This window comes from Gopherus evgoodei, chromosome 6, assembly GCF_007399415.2.
Source record: "Gopherus evgoodei ecotype Sinaloan lineage chromosome 6, rGopEvg1_v1.p, whole genome shotgun sequence".
Lineage (NCBI taxonomy): Eukaryota > Metazoa > Chordata > Testudines > Testudinidae > Gopherus > Gopherus evgoodei.
Window position 1 is genome coordinate 31,624,121 of NC_044327.1, and position 23,833 is coordinate 31,647,953.

Below are 23,833 nucleotides of genomic sequence, written 5' to 3' on the forward strand. Positions count from 1 at the left end.
AAGGACTGACATGCACTGAAGTATTTTCCTTTTAGCAACACAAAAAGAGAGAAAATATCAGTCCATGGGAAATGATCAAAGGCCCGAGGCAGTGCTTCTCAGCTTTTCTGGGCTTTAGGTCTCAACCTATAACAATCCCTTCAGATCCACTATTCCAACCCCACCACCATTCTATACATGGGTGGTATCATTTCCCTCCCCCTAAATCCACAAATGGATTGGAACCCTCTGTGCATGGATCAGGGTCAGACACCTCCTTAGCATCACCACTCCCACTCCAGATGTGACAGGTCTAGGATCCATTTGGAGAAGGAATAGGCTGAGGTTAAAGGGACTAGAAGGAGGATTTGGGAAGACTTGAGGCAGGGCCAGGATCAGGGGGATGCAAATTCTTTCCTCTGGACCTATAGAGCCTACAGCCCCAGGCCATATTGTCTTGTCTGTGTAGCCTAGTCACTGCAAGGCTAGTTATCACCAAGTGGAGTAGGTAGCAAGGCTCCACGGGATCTGAAAGGTTGGGAGCAGGTTGGGATGAGCTCTGAGAGGGAATCTTTGCAGGAACTTCCCTCTGCTTTGCTTTTTATCACAGAGCGAGGAGGACGTGGTCCATTGCATGTAATACGCACTTTTGGTACCAGAGTCCTCACTGGGCACCACTTTGTTCCCAAATTCCTAGTAGTTGGTAATCCTCCCTGAGTCTCAGGTAACTGTGACCTCTGCTTTTGTGAACCATGATCCCAGAAACCCTTTCAAAAATTTTATATTGATTTAGTGCCTGAGGGCCAATTCTTGGCCCCCTGTTTCTGCTGCTTTGTAGTATTGAGGTAGCACAAAGCAGCTGGAAAGTTTCCATAAAAGGGCAGACTTGGATTCCCATGGAAAGTCCCAAGATCTCAGACTCCAATCATCACACTTTTATGTGTGGAAAAGTTATTGTAGGTAATTATTAGAGGCTTTTTTAATGTTTGTTTGTTAGTTCCAATTTTAGGCCTGTATAGGTGGGCTCCAGTGGAACTCTGACTCTACCGGGGGAGACTCCCTAGCAAAATACTTTAAAACTAAGTTCTAAAAGTACCTTTTCTTTAACTTCTGTCGCAGTTGCAGAATAGAAGGTTTGGTGTAAAAGTTTTATTGGCACTCCTTTGAGATGAGCTACATAACGCATCTATGGCTTTGCCACTGGTAAATGATGTGGCCATTTCACCCTGTTGTCAATAAAATCTTTATAGAATGCAATCAGCCATTAGCTAGTGTGTGTGCAAATGTACATACATTAGAGCTGGTCAGGAAAAGGTAAGTGCAGTTGGTGAAACATTTGAGAAGAATTGAAAATTTTTCATCCTGTCAGAATTTTTCTATGATTTTTTTCATTTGTTTTTAATTAAAATATTGATTTTGTTTTGATTGGGGAACACCTCTCTTGCTTTTTTATTGCCTTTTTTTTTATCTCCCGGAATAAAGAATTCGGGATGGGAGGATTTTAGTTTTTCCTAAAAATGAAATTTTTGTTTTTGTTTGTCAAAAAAAATAGACTTTATTTGTTTTGTTTTTGCAAAAACTTTCATTTTAATTAAAAAGGCATTTTCTTCAGGAAAAATGTTTCACTGAATACTGTTGACTATCTCTAATATATATTTGCTGTGCAGGCAGATATACAGGAATCACCAGTCTGGATCAGACCCAGGGCCCATTTAGTCTTCGATCCTATGTGTGACAATGGCTAATACAACTGCTTCAAGAAAATCAATGTTACTCCATTTGTGTGTATTCAATATACACACACACACACATTGTTTATGCATATATACAGTATATATATTTTTCTGAAATCTATGTGTATATGGATATATATGTAGACATTCTCATAAAACAGCCAGAGCACACACATTTCACTGTTTTTTTCTCAACAAAATGTCACTTGTTATAAATCAAATTAAAATATTCTTCTCATTACTCAATAGCAGTCAGACAAAAGCAACAGTGTTTCCCAAACTAACCTGTCTTTCTCTAATAGTCAGTAACCATATCAGGGTAACGCTAGCTATAGTTCTGTCTCCTGTTCAAACACACTTTGTCACACACTCATTTTATTCTCTTGAGAAAATTGCTTCCATCTTTCTTTTCCCCTCACCCACTGTGCATATGATGGCGTTAGCAGTTCAGGATGGCATTGCTCTTTCCCCTTGCAATGAAAAGGACATCAACTTCATAGCACACTGAGGTCTGATCTGTACTAGAAAATTAAGTGGGTTCAATTACATCGGTTAGGGGTGTCAACGAATTCACACCCCTGAGCAGAGGCATAGAGCTCACCTAAGTCCCCATTTAGACAGTGCTAGGTCAACAGAAACTTTCTTCTCTGCCCTGGCTACCACCTCTCGGGGAGGAGGATTACCTACCCGAGGGGAGAATCCCTCCCATCAGCATAGGTAGTATGTACACTACAGCAGCGCAGCTGTGCCGCTGTAACATTTTACATGTAGACATGCCCTGAGCTTTCAACAATTTGGAACTTGGGTCTCCCAATATGTGGCACATAGTGCCAAGATGTAATAGTCTCCCTAATAAACATAAGTTAAATTATCTGTGGTAATAACCTGGACTACTGGGTGTGGGGGAGAAGGAGGAACATCTTATAAGTTAAATACTAATGGCAAGAAAACTTTTAAAGGCACCAGATGTAAGAGTGCTTGGTTGTTGGGGCCATACATATAAATGACCAAGTTTTGCTCATAATAATAATCTTAACAAAAAAAGACCGCAAGGAAATTTCAAGCATTTGGGGTTTTTTTACCCCTTCATTGATTCCTTTTTTTTTTTTTTTGCAGATGGGAGAGTACTCCATGGACAGCCTGCTCCTCCTCATGTGGAGGGGGCATTCAGAGCCGCACAGTCTCTTGTGTGGAGGAGGACATTCAGGGGCACATCAGCCCTGTGGAAGAGTGGAAGTGCATGTACACACCAAAGATGCCCATTGTCCAGCCTTGCAACATATTTGACTGCCCAAAATGGCTGGCCCAGGAGTGGTCTCCGGTACACAGTGTTTTGTTGGATTTTGTTGTCGTTGTTGTTTGTATTTAAGCCAGGCATTGGGAACAAATATGTTTTGTTAATGTGTGTGAGCAGGGCTTTGGAGCTGTGCTCCAGCTCTGTTCCAGCTCCAGGCAAAAACCTGCAGCTCCACTGCTCTGGACCTGCTCCGCGCTCCAGCTCCGGGCTCCGCTCCAAAGCCCTGTGTGAGAGAATGTCGTAGCATAAGAATATTCACTAAGCTTATTTACCTGGTGGAATTTTCTGATCTTTCTGCTTCAAGCAATGGCATTTATCCTACTGCAGAGTGAATACTCAGGATTTATAACATTAGCTGAGGAGAATAATGGAAGAGCAGATCAGATCAGACATGTTTAACAATCAGATATAAATGATGAAGTAGAAACATATATGCACATGCAGAGAGATGCAAGCTCTTCATGGACACATTCTAATACACATTTATCTCGTACTCTTTGTCCACAAGTCAAATATCCTGGACTGCCGCTTTGCCGTCTGAAATATAAGCAGCCATGCAAGCATAGTCAGGAGGCTCTTTGCTCTGTAATCACCACTTAGTAGCACAGTCGCTACCTACTTGTCTAGCCCTGACTCACCTCTTTTTCTTTAAGACTTGTGCTGAAGGCACAAGACTGGAGGGAAATGAGGTCTGGGTCCTATCCCAACAGGTCTGCGCTTAGTCAAGTCATTTATCCTCTTTATGCCTAAGTTTCCTCACCTATAAAGCTGACTTTAAAAACTTACCTAACTTACCAAAATGTGGGGCGTGGTAGATTATCATCTATAAAGTGCTTGGTGATTTTCAGATTAAAGATTGCAGATATGTGCAAAGCATTATTATTACTCTCTGCTCTCTCCTGTTTGGTTGGTGCTTGCAGCTTAAGAAACCCACTATCCTGGGGGGAAATGACATGCTATATAAAAGAATTCAACTTGAGAAAATGCATGGAATTTAAAGCCCAAATAGTTTCCCACTCTATACACTCTATTCCCATGTTCCAGAATGCTTAGTTATTATGCCCGTTAACCCATAAACTCCAGGGCCTTGTCCAAGCAGAGCAGGAGTGGCCACAGATGAAATTGACAAGGTGTTAGTGAATACATCCAGTATGGGACTGATGACCACAGGCCAAGTGACCAATGCTGAGAGAGTTAGTAGAGTGACACTGAGAGAGAAATCCAGCAGCTGAATCTCTGAATCAAACAACTGTGCAGAACAGAAAGGAAAAAACAGTAAATATTTGTCAACTTTATCCCTAACCAGTATCAAACAAGTAATCTATGGGCCAATATAGGCTATTTCTGATCCAAGTTTTGCCCTCTAATGCTGTTACATTATTGCTGTATACTCCATTTTTCCCACAGGGTGTGTCTGTCTGTCTGTGTTTTTTGGGTTTTTTTTTTAATTGCTACTTTGTACTTTTTCTTCTCTTCTTTCAGTGCACTGTGACATGTGGCCAGGGGCTGAGATACCGTGTGGTTCTCTGCATTGATCACAGAGGGATTCACACAGGAGGCTGCAGCCCTAAAACAAAGCCTCACATAAAAGAAGAATGCATTGTACCCACTCCTTGCTACAAACCCAAAGGTAAAAAGGCAGATGAATCTTTACAGCTCTGCCACGTTAAGGAACTGTTTTTGCTTGTTGGCTGCAAGTTCCCAAGTCTGTCTGAATGCAGTAATTCATGGCTTTCTATCGAGAGACACTGCCGTTGTTGTACCAGTTTGAATGTAAGTGGTGGTGTTTGAAATGCTGGCAACTTGTAGATCTTTCAAAACAAAACAGATCTTATTACTGTCAGCTGGTGAGCCACCAACCTAGAAAAAAATCCAAATTCAGCTCTGATGTAAGTGGGTACAACTTCACTGACTACTTCAAGGCTAAAGTTTGCCCATAGTGCTTTATTAAAGGGAAACAAAAATGTTTAAAGTGACTAGCTTAAAGTTACGCATAAGTTTAAATGGTCTTCAGGCAAATCAGCAGCTTTAACTAAGCTAAAAGCAAGCACTGTATGTCCCATGGAGAAGCTCCTATTACTAGCCAGGCTGCAAGATTGTACAGACTTGAAAATCACAACAGTTTTATGTGTAGAGAACCCTTGGCTGCTGCAGAATTGAATAGTCTCTGTCTTGAGCCTCAGACAGTAAGAGATAAGAACATAAGAATGGCCATACCGGGTCAGACCAAAGGTCCATCTAGCCCAGTATCCTGCCTACCAACAGTGGCCAATGCCAGGTGCCCCAGAGGGAGTGAACCTAACAGGCAGTGATCAAGTGATATCTCTCTTGCCATCCATCTCCATCCTCTGACAAACAGAGGCTAAGGACACCATTCCTTACTCATCCTGGCTAATAGCCATTTATGGACTTAACCACCATGAATTTATCCAGTTCCCTTTTAAACATTGTTATAGTCCCAGCTTTCACAACCTCCTCAGGTAAGGCGTTCCACAAGTTGACTATGCGCTGCTTGAAGAAGAACTTTCTTTTATTTGTTTTAAACCTGCTACCTATTAATTTCATTTGGTGACCCCTAGTTCTTGTATTATGGGAATAAGTAAATAACTTTTCCTTATCCACTTTCTCAACATCACTCATGATTTTATATACCTCTATTATGTCCCCCCTTAGTGGGGATATTGGGAGGAATTCCCCACTTTGGTTGAGGGGAGGAGGAAAAGTTGCTGAGCCATGTTAATTTCTATAAGGCAGTTTTATGAAGCTGCTCATGGGGTTGGAATGTAAGAGTAAATCCTGGGGTAAATGGAGTAAGGGGCAGGGCCAGCAGTCAAAGGTGCTTGATAAATTATCATATGGTTCTACAATTTTTTATATATACACACACCTCCACATGGATATAGCCTTCCCAGGTATGTGGTGTGAGTTTATTTTTAATGGAAATTTTCCTGGCTGAAATACGATAAATATGACCTTAATTTCTCTGAGTTGGAGGCTCCAGACCCAACACGAGCCACTCATAAATAAAACTAATATAATTTTGTAAATCACTACAGATAATACACATTAAGGGCACTTGAATGGTTGAAATCTAATAAAAGTGGCCTATAACCTTTTAGTGGCAGCAAATGGAAAGGAGAAAGTTGGAATTTTTATTTCCATACCCAGTGGCCCATGATAAATGAGAGAACCAAATGCCAAGATGAAACCTCTGCTGGTGGGGCTCCTATAGAACCCCAACCACATGGCAAAATTACTCTTCTGATCCAGTATTCTATTCTATCCTGTTCTATGTAGGTTTTTATGCCACCCTGATCAACATAATCTCTGAGTGCCTTCCAGTAGCGCATTAAGTGATGTGACCAACATCTGTGACACGTAGTTCATTCTTTCTCTTATCAGCTCCCCAGAGGGGAGACTTGAGCATGCAGTGTAGCATTTTGGTTTGATAGAGTTTTGTTTTGTGAGTAGGAAGGGGTTGGTGTGATTTTAAAAATACATTCTGCTGCCCTTTCCAGGTCAAATGTCTCCTCTTTCACAGTTGCCCTTTCAAGGGCCGGGTGATACAGTTTCCTGCCTTATGCACTTGCAGGGCTGAATCTTGCTAGAAATCTATCCAAAAAGAGGTGATTTGCTTAATAAATTTAGAGTTATAAATTACAGTTGAACGAGTCAATACCTGTGGCAAAGTATGCATCTGCTAGTCAACACTTCAACAAAGCCTGCCATTGCATTCTGAAGATGGATTACCACAGGGTAAAAAATCAGTGATTATGGCTGGTCAAGATTATAAGAAAAAAATACTGAGCAGTCTTTATCTTAATACATGTCTGCTAAATAAAAACAAAGGGTATGCAGTTGCTGAAACTTATCCCTCTCTTTGCTCATTAAAGCTCTTAGGTGCCTCATAAGGTACTGGAGAATCCTAGGGAAAATTTAAGATATCCCTAACTTAAATAGTGATTTGTGGTTTTTAATGCTAGGAAGAACCACTGTGTTCATATATCAGAGTGGTAGCTGTGTTAGTCTGTATCCACAAAAACAACGAGGAGTCCAGTGGCCCCTTAAAGGCTAACAGATTTATTTGGGCATAAACATTTGTGGGTAAAAAAACCACTTCTTCAGTGGCTCTGCCTGCCATTCATCTGAAGAAGTGGGTTTTTTAAAAAATCTTTTAGTCTTCAAGGTGCCACCGGACTCCTGATTGTTTTTGTGTTCATATAGTTGTCCTCCTGCACAGCACAGGGCATAGGGTTTGAGTTTGTACTAGGCTAAAAACATGAATCTATTGTAAAAGCAGAGGGCTTTTCTTTTATCTCCAAAGTCTTGGTTCTTTCACTAAATTACTTTCAAAATTGTTTTTTGTTTCATTATTTGTAACAAGTTAATTAATCAAAGTGAACATCTCTAACGCAGAAGTGTGTTTTACAGTTCAGTTAATTGGAATTGATTTGACCTGCTTCTCCTCACCAACATATAACACTGCCCCCTGCCCTCCAAAAAAAGGGAAAGTTAAAATAAAAGTCACTTTGCAGTCAGCTGTGTAAGAAAGCACAAACCGCTTTTTACAAGACTTTGCATTTAACAAGGAAAGCAAATGAGTAAGACCTGGCCTTCCAAAGCTCATAAAAATAAGCTGTATGGTATATAAATAAAAATATCTTTTACATATTATGGATAAAAAATGTGGTAAACTAAGAGCTGTGCTGGCACATATTCATCCTTAAATGTCACTAATAAATATATCAGAGCAGAAACCTGGCCTTGCTATTTCTGGAAGTGAAGGCATAATAACTGTTACTGCACCCTTTCTTCCCAGCCACTGGTTTACTCCCAAACAACTTTGTATTGCTCAGCTGAAGCTGCAGTAGCTGTGAAATCAAATGACAAGTTAGGATCCCTGTACATTGCTAATGGTGCTACTGACGGTTTCAGTAGTTTGCATGTTTATATAAAAAATCCAGTGTTGTATGCACCAGGTTCCTGAAAATTCTCATGTATTTGGGGTGAAATTAATCCCCTGCGGCAGGGCAGGGCGAGGTGTGTCTGCCACTTAAACCCAAAAGGCTTAAATGGGACTCAGATGGTACACAGACCCTGCACTGGTTCTCTGTATAGGGCTCAATGCCACTCTTTGTGTTTTTATCAGTTTTTTTCTAATCCTGACCCAAACAACTCAGAAGAAATGCAGAGCTGATTTCAGAGAAATTGTGCCAAACTTGCTCTCCCTTTAGATCACTGTAAAACCAGAACAGCTCCATTGACTTCAGTGCAGATACTCCGAATTCACACTGCTGTGGAAGTAGAATTTGGCTCATAAAGTGCTTTTTTTTCCCCAAAAGCAACTTCTTATGTTTTGTGCAGATCTTGGAGAATAAAAAGCATCTGTGCTGTTTTCTGTCAAAAATGACAGAAAAAAATATCCAACTCATTTTTTAAAAATCCACATAGCTGATGAACTGATAAGCTTAGAGTCAGAGAACATCACTGAACTATTTCACTCTGCTTTCTCTGTTTCTTGCAGTATCACTCATCAGATGTGGATTTTCTTCAATGTCATAATCTATCAAAAGTGAATTTAGTGTACTTTATGAGGCTGTAAAATTTAAGGATACACAGAGGGCCAATGCAAGGTTGGTGAAGGTCTGCTGTAGAGTCAGCAACAATGTTACTATGGAGATTGCTTCTCCCCCCTTGTTAAAAGTCTTTTGGGGTGCGGTCTTCACAAGGGTTTATGTATTACTTAGGCCCCCAATAAGCATTATTTGGGGGCTTACATGAGGTTCATTCATGCTTAGGCCTGGGCTGCCCCCCCCCCCACAAAAGTTACTTGAGCAGATGAATTTGGTGCACTGCAGTTTCCAATTATTTGTCTCCATGTGGAAAGTACACTTATTGGCAATGCAATTATTGTGCAAATACAAAACTCAAAGCCAATACAACCACCATGAATATTGTAGCTCTGCAGTGTAAATGAAAACCTGATTCTCCCCATGGATGTTAGAAGAGTTTTTGAAAAATACTTTGCTAAAGTGCCCACCTGTGTAGACCACTTGGCTTGCCTCTAAAATGGCATTTAATTTGCCATTCTAGCATTATAAAAACAAATTTTCTTTCTTCATTGAAACTCCATATTTCTTTATATATTCTGCATCATAGTGGAGTGTCTCTCTCTTTCCCTTGCCCCCTTCTGTGCTGCTCCGTATGCACATGTACATCCATACACACAAGAACATTACAGAAATGCAGATATAGTCGCTTACAGAAACAAAGCAGTGTGCATAGCTATACAGTTTTTGTTTTCATGTGCCTGTGTATGTTCTCTAGAGAAACTTCCTGTGGAAGCTAAACTGCCATGGTACAAGCAGGCACAAGAGCTGGAAGATGGAGCAATGGTGTCTGAAGAACCATCGTAAGTCTTAAAACATAATTTGTTGAAAACACGCTATAGTAATATCAGAATTCAGGGCCTGCATTAAAATAATCCTCTACCCTGAATTGTATTTGGTTCTTTCATTAGGATATAAGGGCCTTATTCAAATCCTGATGAAGTTAATGGGCTTTAGTGAAAGTTGCATCAGGCTCTAGATAAGAGATGGAGAAATTGAGTACAGGAGTATGGTGTACTTGGAGATTTAGACTTAATTCAAGCAAACTTATAATCATGATGTCTTTTATTTAAAGGCATTTAACATAACGCTGTGTGGAAAGTCTGTCTGTCTATGGTACTTGTATGGCCCTGTTCCTCATTTCTGGAAACCTCTTTTCTCTTTCCTATAAAACAAAAACTCACCACCCTCAAAAATTTACAAAAGATTTAAAAATGGGTGTGAAGGACAGTCATTAATAAGATCTGAATGTCTTGGGGTAAAAAAGTATTTTGTCTTAATTATGAACAAAATTCTTGAACATTGACAGAGAGAAAGAGACAGAATTTTATAGATCACAGGATGAATCAGCAACAGTCAACAGTGGAAGGACTGTGTTTGAGCAGAAAGCACCCTGAACCGGGCAGCTAGACAGGTTTTCCAACAGTTGAAGAAAATCCAGAATAAAGGACTGACATGCCCTGAAGTATTTGCCTTTTGGCAACACAAAAAGAAAGAAAATATCAGTCCATGGGAAATGATCAAAGGCCCGAGGCGGTGCTTCTCAGCTTTTCTGGGCTTTGGTCTCAACCTATAACAGCATCTCACAGTCTTTCTTTATCCTCGTGACATCCCTGTGAGGTCAGGCAGCACTATTATCCCTGTTTTACAGGTGGGAGAACTAAGGAATAGAGAGGTTAAGTGACTTACACAAGGTCAGAGAGGAAATCAGTGGCACAGCAGGGACTTGAGCCTTGAGTCCAGGTCTCCCAAGCTAATGCCCTAACCACTGGACCATCCTTCCTCTCAAGTAGACACAATGCAGTAGTTTTGGGAAAGTATACATTGGACCAATGACCAGCATCACTTTAAAACAAATGGTGTTCAGTCACATGCTTTACAGATTCTACAGTCCTTTCAGGGGATTGGCCCTGAAAACTGAAATTACATAGCAGAGAAAAATACAGAAGCAGCCAGCAAGGACTTTTTTCTCAAGGGCTAATTCACTGGTAACAAGTGAAATGAATGACCATTAGCAGAAAATAAATCAAAAAACTCTACAGCCTTAGGGTTTAACCCAATCCTGTCACCCCTGCAAGGGTTCTTCCCCTCAGTCTTCCAAGCATCTGGTTTATAGTTCTTCCCGATTGTGCCTATGCAAAGTTGATCTTGGTTAACACCTTGCTCCCCATTGACCAGGTAGTACCCCTGCATCATGCAGCAGGCACGTTTGGATACAGATTGGGCTACATCCTTAAATTAAAAGTCAGAAAAGGATTTCCTAAAGGAACGTCCTTATGCCTTTTTTCTAAATCTATTCATTTATTGCATTCGAAACCATACAGATATTTTCTTCCCATTCATGCTTGCAGTGCTTCTATGGAAAAATTAGCAGTGTAACTAAAGGAAAATATGCAATTACAGCTACTGCTGCAAAATTAAAACAAAACATTCCAACAACAACCTAAAAAGGGAGCTAAAAAATGCTAAATACTTTCTCTTCAATTTAGTACCTGTATTCCTAGTAAAACCAGTAGGAGTTTTGATTGCACCAGGACTGCAAAAATCTGACCTTGATGCAGCAAATTAGAGTGATGCACACAAAGTTAGAGCCACAATAAGAAATGTGGGTCTATCGCAGACACCTTCTGGGACTTTGGGCAAGTCACTAAAAATAGCCATTGCTTTGGGATGTCTTGATTTTTTGGGTGTCTAAATTGACACCTGTGATTTTTTTCAAAGGTTCAGAGCACCCAGATCTTTAGCTAAACCCCAGAGTAACCCAAAGAAGATTTAAAAAATGTAAATAGCATCTTAAGAAAGGAACAAAAAGAAGCATAAGGGAACAACTGGAGGAGTGGCAGTGAAGAAAGAGAGAAGAGGTTTGCACCATGCCCATTAGATCATGTATGTTCTGTCAGTCAGTATTCATTTTGATTCTTCATAATATACCTGTAGATATGCAGATTCTCAAGGAGCAGCGCCCATGGCATGTACAGTCAAATAGAATGGTCTTGATCTCCTCATAAAGAAAATGGAGCCAGCTGTGGGTCTCATCCAGTGTCCACTGAAGTCATGAGTTGACTGTGAATGTTGGATCAGGCTTTGTTTCAGCCTCCCACTTCACCCGTTTCCCTGCAGCTACTTTCACAAAGCAAAGTATACAGTGCTGCTCAACTGCCCTCTGGAGAGTTTTGAAGTTAAATTAATATGATCATTTCATGCCAAAACAAATTATGGACATTCTCACCACCAATATCTGTTAAAATAGCAAAGTCCATTCTGTTGTTTTTATAAATGAGATGATCTTTAGCTGAAAAGCCACATTCTAATTGCCAATCATGTTGAGTTTTGAAATAAATTCCCTTATGTAATTATAGAAGATCTTAGATCATGCTGTCTAAACTAAGAGGGAGAGATATAAAATACCACGCAGCATATCACATGAGACGGGAAGCGAGCTGACATCTTATGTTTTGAGTATGAGTCTGGAAAAATTAAAATTGAATTTAATTTTCAAAAGATTCTCATGTCCACAATGTGGTGCAATTATTTCTGCATGCAAAAGCCTATATGTTCAAACAGTGCTTATATACACAAAGTAGATAAATGGATTTCTATCAGTTGGCATGCGCAGCTGGGTTTTCACATAAAAGCACTATTCACTATTCACTTGCACATGCAACTGATTGCATATGCAAACTGAAGGCTGGATGGTGGGACCTTTAATATTTGGCCCACTTTTATTGATTGCCCTACAAATTCATGTTCTATGTTGTTTTTGTTTTAATTCCCACATTTCCTTAAAATATATTTTCATCAAGTTTTGTTAGCTATGTTACAAAACCAATGAGCCAAAATCTCATCAATCCAGAGTAAATCTATTGAAGTCAATGGTGCTACTCTGGGTTTATTCAACATACCAGCATGCACAGTCTGGCCTGCTGTATTTATTACGTTTTTATGAACCTTGCATACATACTAACTGGCATAGCAAAAATCTTTTCAGCTGAAATAGGTCCCGTGCACTATGCCCAGCAGCAGCAACTAAGAAATCATATAGGAAAATACACTGCCTCTTTTAAATACAGGGTCAGTCACATTGCAAGGGAGCCTAGAAAACTCTTGTAATATGAGAAGGCTGTGTGGCCCACCAGATGAGTGTCTGCAGCTAAAAGAAACAAGTACATAGCTTTCTTTACAAGAACCATTTATTTTTAACTCATATTTTTCTTTGTCAAGTATTCCACTTTTGATCCCAACCCCTCTCCTTTTACTGGCTTGTCAGTGCCACTGATAGAGAGACGCCTGCTGGGGGGGTGGCAGACAATGGCATCCTTCAGACTTTCCCACAGCTGGGCTCCATAATGTCAACTGTGTTTCAGCCATTCAGTAACAACAGAGACTATAAGGTCAGTCATAACAGAACAAGGTCACCGAGTGCCCTCCTTTCAGTTTTCCCTTCTCTTCTCAATAGTGGGTCCCCTGAAAGAGTGAGTGAGTCCTCTTAAAAAGTGGGAGGGGAAGAGAAGAAGAAAGGACATCTCCCCAGAATCCATTTGGAAGGGCAAGCCAATACTATCATTGCTTCGGGGAAGAAGCAGCATCACTTTTGCTGCACGGAGTAAGGGAGAAAGTGACTTTAGATATGACAGAGCAATGAACCAGTGCCAGAGAAGTGTACTCTTTTTGTTTGTGTTACTTACAAAATGCTTTCCAAACTTGCTATTTATTAATTCATTAAAAAATGTAGAATTAAGCAGGGGACTGTCTTTTTGTTCTGCATTTGTATAGAGCCTAACACAGTGGAGTTCTGGTCCATGATTCTGGCTTCTAGGGAGTTATTGATGATGATGATGATGACTATTACTATTATTGTGAACACAATTGAGAAGGCAACATTTACCAGTAGTTACCACAGCATAGGCTCTGAAACACCACAGTTACTTCTTATTTCCTAGAGTAACTGCTGCTTGGTAGATCTGCTCCATTACCTCAAGTCTACCTTAACTGATCACTCTTGTTATAGTGTGTATGGTAACATCCATTGTTTCATGGTGTGTGTGTGTGTGTGTGTGTGTGTGTGTGTGTGTGTGTGTAAATACACACACACACACACACGCATGCATGCAGTGGAAAATACAGTAGGAAGATAAATATATATATCTTCCTATTGTATTTTCCACTGCATGCATCTGATGAAGTGGGTTTTGGCCCACGAAAGCTTATGCTCAAATAAATTTATTAGCCACAAGTACTCCTGTTTTTTTTGCGGATACAGGCTAATAATGCTGCTACTCTGTCACTCATACACAGAAAAGCACATTGTGTCAGTGAAGACAGATATGTTAGGTATAGATCAAACAAAAAAACTTTGCATTCCCATGGTCGTGAGCTTTTGCACTAATCAGTAAGTAACATTTGCCAATGATAACTACACAACAGTATCTGAAACCTCATCATTATTTCCTGGTTTTAGTGTATGGAGAAAGTGCACTATCTTTGATACTATTATGAGGTTGCTGTTAGTAAATGTATTTCTAATATCAACCCATGTATGGGGTTTTTTTTTTGCTTTCAGATCCACCAAATTCCTATGTTCTTTCGAGGCCAGTGATTATAGTAGAGGAAACCTATTCTTCCAGACCTAGAACTCATAATGTAAAATTTGAGTCTAGGAAGCTGAACAAAAAATATAAATTCCTGAAATTATTTCCAGTATTTGCCTTATCAGCTGCTGAGCATGGTGAAATTATATAATAATAGAAATTATATAATAATCATTTATATAGCAACTCCTATTCCAAAGAGCTCCAAGATGTTGTAACATAGTATTTCTTTTTTTGTCTGCTTGTGTATTATATATATTTAAGTATAAATGGACTAGATGATGTAACAAGTGTCTTTCATTTCTCACATCTGGGATTCTGAATGTTGTGTGTGTTGATCAGAGAGGAGAGGAAGGGGGTGAGAGAGACATTAGAACTATACTGAGATTTGCCCTAAGAACTATAAGGTATCAAAGACCTATGGCTGTGATGAGCACTTTACAGAAGTACTTGTATGATGAGATGAAACACTAGTTTCCCAGACAAATAATGATGTGTTTTGCAACCACTGGACAAGGAATGCTGCCCAATTATCTTGGACCTGCTGCTTACTTTGCCCTCTCTCTTGCTTACCATAGGTTTATTCCTGAGGCCTGGTCTGCCTGTAGTGTCACATGTGGGGTGGGCAGCCAGGTGCGGCCTGTGAAGTGTCAGGTGCTCCTGTCTTTCTCTCAGTCTGTGGCTGACCTGCCTATTGACGAATGTGAAGGTCCCAAACCTGCATCACAACGAGCCTGTTACAGCGGCCCCTGCAGTGGGGAGGCTGCTGAATCTAACCCTGAGGAAATTGAACTGATCTATGGGGGCCTCCAGGATTTTGATGAACTCTATGACTGGGAATACGAGGGCTTTACGGAATGCTCAGAATCCTGTGGAGGAGGTGAGGGCAATTTTGCTTTTTGCTCTGGTTAATTTGCTTTCCCCTTTTCCGGTATACATGCTTTGCAATGCGCACTGTCTAAAAGAGGGTTTTGCTACGTCTGTTTGAAGAATAAAAAAGGCTACAGTGGAAAGCTACATGAATTTCCTACTCGGGGCCCATTGAGTATCAAATGCCATGCTCATGCTCTCAGCTGTGAATGATTGATGCAGCTAATACTGCTGTTTACATTTTGTTCTTGATTCCTCATATTTTATATTCACACTAGGAAGAATAACATAAAGCAGCCTAATAAGACGAACTAGCATCATTTTTTGTGCTTGTCTCTTAACATGGTCATATATGCACAGTTCTGCCACTGCAGGTGCATTTGCTTACTGAACTACTGGAGGCTCAGCTGGTTTCTGTAGCTTATGCTACCATCTGACATTAACTTGGATTCCAATGCAAAAAGAAAACATATGGCAAAAATAGCCAACCATTCGATTGCCTAAAGCTTAACAGACTTTGCATTTGGAGAATCTAAAAGTTGATGAAAGTCAAAGGTTATGCATATTATGATAATTATTTACACATTGTATAGTATTAATTTGAGTTTATGCTATCTTTTGTCCAGTTGGTTCTCAAATATTTTCCCATTGCAATTGTTTAAAACCCTAGGCTTTCCCAGCTGCTGCCCTTTTAAAGGCAATTTTCAGACTGTTTACAAAAGAATGCAGATAAATAATATGGCCAAAAGAATCAATTTTCTATATTAAATGGGAATGATATTGCAGAATTGGAAAGAGGTCAGTAGTGGGTTGAAGTTTGATAGTTGGCTAAATATTGATCCTCCAGCAGTCAAATACAATAGAAAAAAGTTCCAGAAGATAGAAAAGGATGTAAAGCATATCACAAAGTGCTGTCTACAGTAGTTGGCATTTGATTGCAGTTAACATACAGTTTTCCACCATTATTTCCTGCTCTAATTATATCTAACTATACCAGTGTGTGTTGACTAGTGGCAAATGCTGACTTTTTAATAGCAACCACTGTATTTTGAGTCTGACTGGCCAATAATGATTTGTAATGCTTGTATTTTGAACCTGGAATCTTGAATAGCTCAAGCAATGTCCCCTTGAACCGAAAAGAAACAATTTCAATATATATAGTGTATAAATATGTATATATATGTATACATTTTCATATATAACATACATAACATACATACATTATGATGACAGAAACAGTTTGCTTTACCAATTTAAGATCTTTTGATTATTGACAAAAATGGTTAGCCGGGAGATTTATTTATTTATTTTTATATGGTCAACCAAAAATATGCCAGATTAAGAAATAGATTCTAAATCAAAATTTTTGTAGCTAAGTTGCATGACCAGTCAAGCTAATTTTATTGGTTTTGTACTCTCGTGAGATGAAATTGGATAGACATAGAAGTAACCTTTCACCTTGGAGAGGTAGCAACCAGAAGGAACTAGTTAGTAATTTTGTCTGCCGTTAGTGGTTGTATTTCCCAGAGCTGTCATCAGATATCATGTAACAATTATGCTATTCTGGTAGATATAAACAAAGAAAATCCCATTTGATGGTATATTGAAAGTGAATTTAAACTTCTTAGATTGATGTCCCACTCCCGTACCCTGTTACATTTTAATTTCCCATTCATGAATTGATAGGTATTTTGAAAGAAAACAGTTTGAAGCAGGACAGCTTCATTATGGTGAAATGTTGTGTGATAAATAATATTTAGAAGTGAATCTGAAGCAAGTGTCCTCTGGAAAGTAGAAGGGGTGGCCTTTTCTTATTTTTTCTTAGTACTTTCCTGCACAGTTTCTGACAGGTAACTGAAGAATTTTGGAGAACATAAGCAATGGTTCTTGTATTGATTTAAAACTTGTCTTTAATTACAAGCATTGGCCTACCCAAAATATAGGGACAATTTATGTTAGCCTGCTGTGACACACTAAGTGTGAGAGTGTGGGGAGGGATGGGCAAGCAAAAGTTGTTTTGAGCCACCTTTATGTTCCCCTGATGCTGGGCCAAGCCGGAAGACTGTTTGGTTCCTGGCACAGGTTACTGCAGCCTGTACCCTATGACCATAACCTTCAGGAGTCAATCTGGCAGTAGGGCCTTGTCATAAACAGATAGCTAAGGGTTAATGTCTCTTTCACCTGAAGCACCTGACCAGAGGACCAATCAGGAAACCGGATTTTTTCAACTCTGGGTGGAGGGAAGTTTGTGTCTGAGTCTTTGTTTTCTGTCTGCCTGCTTTCGCTAAGCTTTGGAGAAGTAGTTCTGTTTTCTAATCTTCTGTTTCTAAGTGTAAGGACAAAGAGATCAGATAGTAAGTTATATGGTTTCTTTTCTTTGGTATTTGCATGAATATAAGTGCTGGAGTGCTTTGATTTGTATTCTTTTTGAATAAGGCTGTTTATTCAATATTCTTTTAAGCAATTGACCCTGTATTGTGTCACCTTAATACAGAGAGACCATTTGTATGTATTTTTCTTTCTTTTTATATAAAGCTTTCTTTTAAGACCTGTTGAAGTTTTCTTTACTGGGAAATTTCAGGGAAATTGAGTCTGTACTCACCAGGGAATTAGTGGGAGGAAGAAATCAGGGGAGATCTGTGTGTGTTGAATTTGCTAGCCTGATTTTGCATTTCCTCTGGGTGAAGAGGAAAGTGCTTTTGTTTCCAGGACTGGAAACGGAGAGGGGGAGTCACTCTGTTTGGATTCACAGAGCTTGTGTCTGTGTATCTCTCCAGGAGCACCTGGAGGGGGGAAGGGAAAAAGGATTATTTCCCTTTGTTGTGAGACTCAAGGGATTTGGGTCTTGGGGTCCCCAGGGAAGGTTTTTCAGGGGGACCAGAGTGCCCCAAAACACTCTAATTTTTTGGGTGGTGGCAGCAAGTACCAGGTCCAAGCTGGTAGCTAAGCTTGGAGGTTTTCATGCTAACCCCCATATTTTGGACGCTAAGGTCCAAATCTGGGACTAAGGTTATGACAGGCCTAGATGGACTCAGGGGCTCCTTAGCCACCAGCGCCGTTTTCCACAAGACTTATGCTGGCAGACAAGATGGCAGGTCATGTTAGAGCCACTATGGTGGTTCTGTGCCACTGGAAGTCCCCTATATTCGGAGAGTCCCCCAGTGCCAGTTGAGCCAGGTTTCCAGCTCCTTTGTGCTGCTGTGGTAACTCAGATCAGTAGTATCACACCAGTGAATTTAGCCTATAACATTTATATTGAGAAATCAGCATTTCATGCATAGCGATAAAAACAATTTAAAAAAAAAATCCAGTTTGCAGTGCATTCTGTTGAGAACTTTCCATTTTCATTAGACAGATAGAGATTTTTTTTATTTCCCAAGACCAAATCCAAATCCTCCCTGTGGCAGCAAAATTCAGTCAGCCTGGGGGCCAGACATGTTCAGGGCAGGCAAGAGACACCCTGCAGTCATTGGGCAAGGTGTTAACAATGGGGTCAGAATACTGTGCTGTGACATGTATTTGCCGTTTACACTTGCTGATGATGGCAGAAATCATGTCTGCTGGGCTGAGTGCTAGCCATGTTCCCTGCTTGAATAATCATGACCCTTGTGGCCCTGGTGCCTGTCCCATCATATTAGGAGTGGGGGAACTGCCAGTTCAAGTTTGTGCACTATGACTAGATGTTGTATCCAGTCCACATCATGAGCGCCACAATCCCACACTGCATTTTGACTTCTTACACCCCTTCTGCCACCATGTATGTCTGTGTAGTAGAAGTTGTACGGTGCAGCTTACAAAGTTATCATAATGTCATTGGCTTGTAGTTAGCTTAGATGGCAAATACAAGCAATAAATAATACCTGAGTCTGTTCCTATCTTGGATAATTGTTGGAAGGTTCTGAGACTGCATGCAGCACATCTTGAATATTTGGGTACATCTGTTACAATAGTGTATATATGTTGGAATATTAATTTAAACATTCTGTTGGCATTGCCAGTCAGCTGTAATTGAACATGCTACTTAATATGTCTGCAGTTCATGCTAAATATTTTGATATTGACATGTGGCCTGTTGCAGCAAAATACAAACGAACTACCCCTCTGAAACCTGCTGTCAGTGTTAAAGCATATGGGTAGGGGATGTTTAGTAGAAAGTTTCAAACACTTCACCCTTCATTGACATAACTGTTTTTGAAATGAAATCTGGACTCTCTTAAAAAGTTTGCAAGCTTTCTAATGAGTGGGGCAGTATCCTGGCAGGATAGACAAGAAAGCTACTGGGTATACACTGAGAGACAATTTAGATGGACTGAATAAGCAAGGAGGAGACACAAACAGGGCCTGGAAGTTAAAAAGGAAAAAAAAAATACTGTACAGCAAAGAGTAGCCTAAGAGACTGATCCTGAGCTGTAGAGACTCCTCAGTTGCAGTGAGGTTTGGGGAGAGGGATTAGACTCAGCACCTTCAGGATTAGACCACTCGTGGATTACAAATCCAAGGCAAGCACTGTGAAAATGCTAACACTTTTGTGTTGCACATAACGTTAGACAGCAATTTATTTGTGAAACTCCTACATGGGGAAGCCACAAAGAGGTAGTGAAGCTACCAGATCAAATAGAACCACCTTTGGGGGCTATTAGAGCTCTAGTCTCTGGATGCGGCAGTCTGACAACAGCTATTGTTCACAAATGATGAATATTATCACATCACTTTTTTTTGTGCACCTAGAACAGTCCTGTTCTGCTTAAAATGTAACATATAAATGGGCCATCTTTAACACCACTCCCGCTCTTAACTGAATGATCACATCGCTGCCTTGGCCGATATGCAGTATGGTTGCATTCATTGTTTCAGTGTTAGAAGGACATTTGTTTTGTGCTTCTGCTTGTTTCAGTGACACTTGTGGAAGGTGGAGGACCAAGGAATTTGTCACCCAAATAAAGGTTTCTTAAGAGATTGACAGCAATGGCTGATTGAAGCAAAGCCGGGGCCTCCTTTTTAGTTATTTAATTGGAACTTCATGTAGGGTGATCAGATAGTAAGTGTGAATAATCATGACTGGGGTGCAGGGTAACAGGTGCCTATATAAGACAAAGCCCCGAATACCGGGACCATCCCTACAAAATCAGGGCATCTGGTCACCCTATCTTCAGGTAGGTGGGGAATAGGAGGAAAGGAGAAGCCATGGTGAATGTGGCCAGAGGCGTGTTTGTTTCTGGAGAGTTAGAAGAATTATAGGTGGAGGTTTCCTGTTAAAACAAAAGGGAGTGGAGGCCTGTGATTCACCCCAGTCATTCAGGGCCAACATGCCAGGAGGGACATTCCTAGCCTTTAGGTGCTCAAGTTAATGTCCTCACTGAGCTTCCAGTCAGCATGGAACACCTCGCCCTGCACATTACATAGCTGTAGAGCACGAGCAGCAAAACGTCACGCTAGCATGTCAATCAGCTCATCGGGCATGGGAGCCCCTCCCTTTGCCCCCATCTACAGGTTTGTCAGTAATGTCTGAACTGGCTTCATTGATCGTCCTGAGTATCAAACTGTATTTTCTGATGTGCAGAGGCCTCCACAGCAATTTAGCAGGACCCCTGCAGGTGCCATGTCTGCACTTCATCACCCCTTGGGTTCTATGCACTGAGTCCTGACCGGAATGTTGTGTGCAGGTGTCCAGGAGGCTGTCGTGACTTGCTTGAACAAACAGACAAGAGAGATTGCAGATGAAACTCTGTGTGTGACCAGCCGCCGTCCTCCACAGCTACTGAAAGCCTGTAATCTGGAGCCCTGTCCCCCAAGGTAGGCAGCAGCTTATATCCTTACCTTCAGCACCAGCACACTTTCCTGTGCATGCAGGAGAGGAATAGTTATTGTTATTTGATACTTGAAACTAATTTGCAATGTCCCAAACTCCCACTTAAAACTGTTTTGAATATCTGTGAAACTAGGACATTTGGGGCCAAATTTGCTTGTGTGAACTTGGACTTCACTGGAATTCTATGTGTATATGAGTATAACTGAGAACAGTATCAGGGCCTGAGGTTTTTAGCCCAGTGGCACCTCATAAACTAAACAAATGTTTTGTTTCAATCCCACGTGGTTCTTTTTAATTGTTGTAAAGTGAAGAGAGAGAATTTAACTGGATGAAAGTCTACGGCCTTTGTTATACAAAAGGTAAGACTAGATGACCTAATGCTCCCTACTGGCTTTAAAAATGATTAGCTGCGTACCATGGTGATGGAAGACTCGTGATCATGAGCTTTGCCTGAAGATTTTTCAATGGAATTTAAAGATACCACAGCAGAAACAAATCAAATATACTGTCATGAGGTGATTTCAGTGTAAGCTATTTAAACAATACCCACACACACAACACACACTGTGTAATGTATTATAACTTTTTCAGTGTATAGTACTATTTTTCTTAGAGTCACAGAACCGTGCTAAAATGGAGGTGCATATCTCAGAAGGCTCATGCATTGAAATCAGATGAGCATCCAAATGTTTGGTTGCTCATCTCAACTTTACCCAAACTTACCTGAAACTTTTGGATGCCCACATTGTCCGCCCTCCTACCTCTCAGTCCACCTTGCCCTCAAAAGTCCTCCAGAATCTATTCTTCCCAGTACTTAGATACTATGGTGGAGGAAGCTGTGGAAAACCATCACCCTAACGATATCACACTTTCCCATTTCCAGGAAAAAGGCAGGGTATCATATCTGTGTCACGCATGAAGCAAAATGGCTTTTAAAAGATTCTTGGGGCTGTGTTTAGATGTGATTAGGCCTTTCCAAATCTATAGGTAATTATACTGTATTATCTGTGTAAATGTACTATATATGTTTGTAATTATTTAGGGCCTGATTCTTTTTACATCAAAGCTCCTTTACACTGCTCTGGCAATGTAAAATACCTTAAAATGGGTTTAAACATAACATAAGCCCACTTTAATGCCCCTTTACATTGACAGAGTGGTATAAAAAGGGGCACTGGTGCAAATGACAATCTCTTAGCCTTTACATATGCACATGTATGGTACTATATATATGAGTAGTATACTCAGGGGTGTATGGTTATGTTGGTATATCAGTAGATTTAGGTTTCAGAGTAGCAGCCATATTAGTCTATATCCACAAAAAGTACAGGCATACTTGTGGCACCTTAGAGACTAACAAATTTATTTGAGCATAAGCTTTCGTGGGCTACAGCCCAGGGCTGCCCAGAGGATTCAGGGGGCCTGGGGCAAAGCAATTTTGGGGGCCCCTTCCATTAAAAAAAAGTTGCAATACTATATTCTCTTGGGGGCCCCTGCGGGGCCTGGGGCAAATTGCCTCACTTGCCCCCACCACCCCTGGGCGGCCCTGCTACAGCCCACTTCATCGGATACATAGAATGGAACATATAGTAAGGAGATATATACACACATACAGAGAACATGAAAAGGTGTCATCATCATAGAACCTAATCACATCAGCCATGCCATCAGGGGCTCGTTCACCTGCACATCTACCAATATGATATATGCTATCATGTGCCAGGTCTGCCATGTACATTGACCAAACCGGACAGTCTCTACGCAAAAGAATAAATAGACACAAATCTGACATCAGGAATCATAACATTCAAAAACCAGTAGGAGAGCACTTCAACCTCTCTGGCCACTCAGTAACAGACTTAAAGGTGGCAATTTTGCCCCTCTCCAGACATAGCCATATCTAACTCTCCTTTGATGGAAGGTCAGGGTGGGAGTGGGAAAAGAAGTATGTAGGTCCAGTCTGCTCACACTTATGTCTCTCTTCGCATTTCCTCCTACCTCTTGCTAAATGTTCTCTCCACCCTCCTTCCCTGTGCATTTCTCCAGCCTACCTCCCACCTTGCACTCTTGGCTTTGTAACTTTTTATACTGCCCCCTGGATTTGGGGCAGCCTCCCATGCCTCGTGCACTAATCAACCTCCCTTTCTCCTTTGAAATCCTCCCTTACCACATAATTTCAGGGAAGTTTCCAACACTGATCTCCTCTCTCTTGCTGTCAGCACTGCTTTGCAGTTGAACTGTCACCTGTTGTGCTATGTACAATAGGACAGATTCACAGAAGTTGTGGTCGATGTAGTGGCATAGCTCCATTGGATAAGTATATCTAGGTTAGATTGTAAGGGACTGGTTCTTTTCTGGGCTAAGGCCTCTGAACTCAATTCTGGCCATGTAAAGGGGCCTTAAGGTGGGCATAAATTACATTTACTGTGTAAATGAGAATCAAGCCGTAAGTTCCTTAGGACAGGAGCCTTGTTTCCTAGAAGCTTACAAAGTGCCATTACACTAATGGCATTATATAAATATAAATTACCAAGTAATATTAATAGCAACAATCCGCAGCCTCCAAAGGGGCACAGATGACATCAGAAAGGTTTGTTTGCTTTTTAATCCTATCATCCTAATGAAAGGACCTTCAGAATCTTAACTCAAGAAATCTTGATCCAGGAGTTCTGGTGGCAATCTAGAGCAGGGTTGGGCAACCTATGGCACATGTGCCAAAGGTGGCACGCCAGCTGATTTTTGTGGCACTCACACTGCCCGGGTCCTGGCCACATGTCTGGGGAGCCTTGCATTTTAATTTTAAATGAAGCTTCTTAAACATTTAAAAAACCTTATTTACTTATAAACTACAACAATAGTTTAGTTATATATTATAGACCGGGGTCGGCAACCTATGGCACGCGTGCCAAAGACGACATACGAGCCAATTTTTAATGGCATGCTGCTGC

The 23,833-nt window shown here is 40.6% G+C and overlaps 1 protein-coding gene across 4 annotated transcripts in view; it reads left to right on the forward strand.

Annotated features, from left to right (window-relative positions):
- Positions 1-23,833, forward strand: part of ADAMTSL1 (ADAMTS like 1) — a 692,925-nt gene that overhangs the window by 556,870 nt on the left and 112,222 nt on the right. For all 4 annotated transcript variants that reach the window (XM_030566852.1, XM_030566853.1, XM_030566854.1 and 1 more), the window contains 5 exons: positions 2,829-3,033; positions 4,492-4,639; positions 9,337-9,421; positions 14,785-15,086; positions 20,740-20,869. In XM_030566852.1, coding sequence (XP_030422712.1) covers positions 2,829-3,033; positions 4,492-4,639; positions 9,337-9,421; positions 14,785-15,086; positions 20,740-20,869 — 870 coding nt within the window. The remainder of the gene's footprint in view (positions 1-2,828; positions 3,034-4,491; positions 4,640-9,336; positions 9,422-14,784; positions 15,087-20,739; positions 20,870-23,833) is intronic.